Source organism: Glossina fuscipes, unplaced genomic scaffold (assembly GCF_014805625.2).
Source record: "Glossina fuscipes isolate IAEA_lab_2018 unplaced genomic scaffold, Yale_Gfus_2 111, whole genome shotgun sequence".
Classification (NCBI taxonomy): Eukaryota; Metazoa; Arthropoda; class Insecta; order Diptera; family Glossinidae; genus Glossina; species Glossina fuscipes.
The window spans coordinates 1121396-1127328 of NW_023998454.1; the positions used below are offsets into that span (position 1 = coordinate 1121396).

General features: G+C 35.5%; 1 protein-coding gene across 1 annotated transcript; it reads left to right on the top strand.

The window, feature by feature from the left end:
* Positions 1 to 2954: 2954 nt before the first annotated feature.
* LOC119639027 (mitochondrial import receptor subunit TOM40B-like) lies at positions 2955 to 4071 on the top strand. The gene is made up of 4 exons (XM_038036200.1): positions 2955 to 3233; positions 3288 to 3613; positions 3672 to 3896; positions 3951 to 4071. Exons 1-4 carry the CDS (start codon positions 2955 to 2957, stop codon positions 4069 to 4071), a joined length of 951 nt encoding a protein of 316 aa, XP_037892128.1.
* Positions 4072 to 5933: the final 1862 nt, after the last annotated feature.

Below are 5933 nucleotides of genomic sequence, written 5' to 3' on the forward strand. Positions count from 1 at the left end.
TAAACGCACTAACTTAGTCGCACGCTAGCTTATGCACACATGGTTTCGAAACCAACCTCTTGTTTGTCTCCCGTTTTATTAAAGAAACCTACACATGCATATAGCCGTTCGCGATGGTTATATCAATATGCAAGCAAGCGAATATCATTTGTTTATGTTTATACCAAATATGTGTGCACTGAAGGACACGTCACATACAGTAGTCGCATACAGTAATGTTCTTTATACATGTGAATCATTTTGCTGTGAAATTTTTAAAGTTATAAGTATATATATGTTTTATATAGCACCTCTACATAACCTGCCTATGCACGAGCACCTACACACATTTTGCTGTTGTAGATTCCACGTAAATTCGTTTATTTCGTTACACTCCTTTGCCCGCAAAGTAATTATTATTCACTTTCGTACTCGCTCATTCACATCATAATGTAAAGCTGGATAACGGCCTATTCATTTACGTAAGCGTTCTTACACAAAATCCTTAACAAATCTAAGGCTTGAAAATAACTCAAGGGAGACGTATGCGATAAATGATGAAAATCTAAATTTTGATTTTAATATAATGCAAATAATTAATGCTTGCTAGCAATACATCAGTTCAGAAACAACAAAGCAATTACACCTAGAGAGAATCCAGTGTTTATTTCCAGCAATGTTAGAATTGAAATAATGCGCATATAATAAAATGAACTCAAATAATTACAATGTTTAAGCATTAATATCGCTTTGATGATCTGTTTTGCACGCACATTTACCGATAATCTGTAAATAAAACGATAGAATAGGTAGATAAAGAGAGCACTCAAGGAGCTTAGCTGTCAATTGTCATTTAATGGGTTGTCCTCATAGACATTGGAAACATTAGCAATGCACAACAATATTTTGCCAACGACAAGAATTTTAGATGCATTGGTGTTCTTTCCGTTGGTAACGTGAACATTAGCAGAACGTAAAAGCAAAGTTGTAAGGGAAACTGAAGACTGTCAGAGATACAGATAATAGCTCGTTGGTTGTAGTATAATTTTTTTCCTTTTTTCCTTTCAACTAGGAAATGTCGCTTTCAACTTGATATTTTATGATTTGAATAATTTATTAATAAACGCAATAGCAGTTGTAGGTGGCCGCGCCATTGTAAGCAGAGATGATGGTGCAACATATTTGTTTTCAATAATTTATAGAGAATTCTCTCTTGCGCTCGTTACATTGAAAAGAAACGTTGAAACTTATCAAAAATAATTTTTTTTCTTTTTTACTTTAGTTGATGTTTTGATTCTGCAAAGGAAGAATAACACACGAAGGATTTGTATTTTATTATCCGTTTGTTTTTTTTTTTGTCAATAAGAAAACCACAGCTTTAGTCAGATGATAGTCTGCGGTTTTAGGGTTTAAAACTCATTTAAATATTTAATGAAAGAATGGATAGCATTACAATATTATTTGAAAAATCTTTTCTTCGGTTTTTGCTTTGCTATAGTTCACCTTTTTTGCCATTATATGTTAAATTTTATTGTTATTGTATGACTTTTATTGCTTTAAATGCATGCTTGCAATAAATTTCCAGTTACGCCTTATAACATCTTATAAATAATATGTAAGCGTAGTATATGTACGCATATGAGATATCTGTATTTTTTGATAAATCGCAAATTTAATTGAAAAATGCTTATTAGAAAAAATTAACAATCGATGTATATTCCATCAATATCTATGGTCTCTCGCCTGTTATCGGATAGTTCACAGATCCCTGGCCGCAAAAACTTGGTAGTTTCGAGGCGAAATAGTGATCGATCCAGTGCCGCATATCTTCAGATTTGCGGAACCGCTGATCTTCACAGTGCGACCGCATCGATCGGGACTGGAGCTAATCACAAGAAAATATGTCTGGGGATTAATACCTCACTAAGGAGTTGCAAATTCAAGTTGAAGGTCACATCTTAACCTATTTTTGCTGGGGTCGCACGAACGTATTCGAACACTCACCATCTTCAAGGCTGAAATCGGTCTAACTACTTCGTATAGCTTACTATAATATCCATACCAACCCACCTAATCATTTCCGTAGCTTCGGCTGCTTGTTTTTTCTCCACTTTAGAAGAGAATAAAATGCAGTGCCATAAATGACATCTATCCCTGTATATTTTCATATACACTGAACGACAGCCTGCAACTGAACCGCTTTTTGTGTGAATACAAATTGTTACGTTTTTGTCCATAAGAATTATTTTCTATTACTTATATAATGAAATTTGGAAGAATTTTCAAAGCAGAGCGCATCAAATGAAAACGCATTAGCAAGTCTATGTCAAGATGTATATTCTAAGTACATTTGACCAAGATTTCTTCGGCGATCAAAATTATTGCTGAGCATTTGAAGACACCGAGATATTGCATGGCGAGACGACTACATTTAATTTTCCTAGCAGTCGCACAGAAGTCGGAGGACAAAACGTCAATCACACGTTAAGGTCCCCAACTTAAATTACAGAATAAGGTTAGTTTGGAAAATTACACAGTTGTTAAAGTGTAATTCGCATAGAATGGACCTAGCGTATAAATGGCTTGAAACGATAGCTCGCCAAAATTCATCTGTCACTTTCACCATTATAAACTTCGTTTTTTTTTTTTGCTGTCTATAGAATATAATTATTAGAGCAAGGGCTTTTTTTGTATAAACTTCAAGATATATCTTATCCCATCATTAATGTGATGAGGTTAAATTTTATGCAAGCTAACCGTTTGTTTTTTCGTTACTCCAAATAAGAAAATATCTTAGTTCGTTTTCATAACACTGTCAACTTAACTACAATCAAAGAAAATAAATGAACAAAATAGGACAGAAAAAAATTTCATTTTTCTTTAAAGAAAATTAAAAACTTTGCGACGTTTGAACGCGTGTCAGTATATTTTTTAAATTCATTAAGGGAAAAACGAAAATATCGAATAATATCACAATGAAGAGTGAGTGGTGCCCACCGAAACTGTTCTCAGAATTTCCGCCATTCTTTCAATTATATCCGTGTGCTAAGGATTCAAACCCGGGTAGTATACAGCAGTTCCACTATTTGGCTGGTCGTTTAAAACCTCAATTTATTGATGGGCTTATGATGGACTATTCGCATCGTTTGTCGCCTAACAAGATACTAACAACGAATTGGGTGTTAAGTCATAACCAACCGGCTGGATTCAGGTTTGGTGGTATCTACGCATATGGCATGTGTGACAACGTACTGGTGAGTGCTGCTAAATTAATTTTGATCTGTTTTCGATTGAAAAACAATTTATAGGAAACTCCTGTTATACATGCCGACATCAATCCGAGTACAATGTCAACAAATGTGGGTATTCTTTACTTTCCGGTTCCTTGGTTGCGCTTTGAAGGCGACTTGCGAAGAGCTGCCGATGAATTGCCGTTGCATGCAACAGGTTCTGTTGAATATCGCGGAGATCTCTCTACTATAACTTTAAATTTGTATAACGTAAGCACCGAGTTCGGCAGAGCGACCGTATCATTTTTGAGGTCGGTTTCGCATCATATAGCTTTGGGAGGCGAGCTATTGTTGGAATGGGCAGATCCTACTTCTGTCATGGCGGATACCGCCTTTGCGGCTAGGTATACTAATACGAAATAAGAAGCGACAACAAACTTCTTACATTCCCTTCGTTTGAAGATATATGGAGTCCGACTTTTCAATGGCCGCAACTGCATCACGTCAAGGTGTCGATGTTAGCTTTTGGCAACGTTTACATCCGAAAATCCAAATGTCTACCACGTGGGCTTGGCAGCGCAAAACGCAAAAGTCTGTAGGCACCGTCTGCTACAAATGGGATTTCGATAACGCCTACGTCAAAGGAATGTTCGATTCGAATCTTTCCGTGGGTTTTATGTACGCAAGGTTAGTTCTTTTTTATAGATATCGCCACCCGCTCTAATTTTTTTTTTTTTTCAGTGCTCTTTCACATTTACCGGTTAGCGCAGCGATGAGCTTATTGATAAATTTACATACAAATCGTTTTATGTTTGGTTTGAAATTTATGTTAGATCCTAGTGGTCTACAAAAAGAGAATTAAAATTTAAAATCTAATGCAGTTTAAAAGCAAAAGAGCGACGTTCAATAAGAATTGTAATAAAAAAAGAGTTTACTTACAAGACGTGGCCTACGAAGCAGTTAATTCTAATAAATGAAAGTAGTTGTTAAAACCTAGAGTCTGTATTAAAACTTTAATTAAGTGGTGTTTAACGCATTCGGTAACACCAGAAGCGCGGAAAAGCCCTGATTACTAACAAATTCGTTAAATGCGTTTGTTTTCAATTCTTGTTAACAATTTTTTGTAATGTTTTCGTTAAAAAGAAATGCAGTGGTTTGTTAGTTTGAGTTTGGAAATTTGATTCCTATGGAAAAGAGAATGGAAAGGACCGCGTCTCTTTTGAGTTGGTGCGGAAATCTGCAAGGTACATAAACGAGTAATCTTTCGAGACACGTTGCCATTTATAACTTGGTGTTTGGTTAAATATATTAGGTATATATAAAAATTTAGATCACTTTTTCACTTGAAAATTCATTTGTGGAAAATGGACACAGAATATTGCTACGAAATTCGCTTTCTCGGATCGTGGATATTAATTTTAAGAGAAGTGCACAAGCAAGTATGCACTTGACTGGGGGTTCACGGGGTGTAGCAGAACTTCCCATTCGATCTGACACAGTGTATCCTGGACCACTCTTGCAACAAGTGGCCAAAAAATGGCATTTTCAGTCTATTCGCATCGTTACTTTTTAACCGTTCAATCCAAGACCGACAATTGACATACGATGGAGCAACATCACTGTAAGCCTCAGATTTTTTCAAATAAATAGCGAAAGTAATGAATCTGCAAGAAGAAGAATTTTGAGCACTCCATGATTAGCATCGGCGTACGCTGAATAAATCAGTACTAGTAAATGGAAAGCTGTTATCTTATGTACAGGTAGGTCAAAATCATTGAATTCATCCATTACGTATACTAGTAAAACTTTTCGTTTATCATTTTTACCAGTAGAAGTCGCTGATAAAAATTTTTGCAAACACCTAATAGAATAGATTACTGTGGGTCCTCATTTTGTGACGGGAATCCAATGGGATGTCAGCTCAAAGCGAATCAGGATTAGTTTCGCAACATAACTACTATGTAATCGATAGATAATAAATGGCAAGACTTGGTTTCCTTTATAAAGTTTTTAGTTTATCAAAGTTGCTTTAGAAATCATGCGAATATTGTAAAAGTCTGTCTACTCTGTTACAGCTAAAGAACCGTGCCTTTCTACCGGATGAGACTTAACAATTTGTAAAAAAATTACAAGTATTTTATCCTTTGTGGTTCTTTTTACTTTGCTAACTTTACATAAGCATGCAAGCGGAATTTTTAAGTCTACTGGGCTTCAAATTTGTTTTCTCGTCAGCCGTGGCGTAAAAGACGTCCTTGTTGTACATAATTTTTTCCAAATTGCCTCCAAAATACGCCTCAAAGTTCATAATGGAAATAAGAATCGCAACTATTAGGTCAGTGCTTCAGGGTTCAAATCTCAGTGCGCTGGAGCATACTTTCTTATAACTATACTATAATAAGTGCTCGGTTGATAAAGGCACGACTTTTATCGATTGGACAGCCATCCACTAGGCGAAGGCCACATCAAGCATGCAGCTGCATGCTCTTGACACTACCTTTAGGTCGAGTTTTTATAAAGTGATAATATTTAACCGATATTTCAAATTGATATTTACTAAAGGTTATATCGAAAAAATTTTCTCATTTTAATTGTTTGATGCATATAATTGAATTTTCGTTTGTCGGGATTTAAGATCAATTTGCTGACTAATAAAGCTATTGTACGCCAAAAGTTGGCGCCATAGCATGACTTCACTACAAAAATCATTACTCTTTATGATATGAT

What these genes read in the sequence shown, in the direction of transcription:
- LOC119639027 (XM_038036200.1), top strand. Translation starts at nt 2,955, where the DNA reads ATGAAGAGTGAGTGGTGCCCACCGAAACTGTTCTCAGAATTTCCGCCA. An exon ending in GCATGTGTGACAACGTACTG is followed by an intron (nt 3,234 to 3,287) that starts GTGAGTGCTGCT and finishes AACAATTTATAG; the next exon opens with GAAACTCCTGTTATACATGC. An exon ending in GTGGGTTTTATGTACGCAAG is followed by an intron (nt 3,897 to 3,950) that starts GTTAGTTCTTTT and finishes TTTTTTTTTCAG; the next exon opens with TGCTCTTTCACATTTACCGG.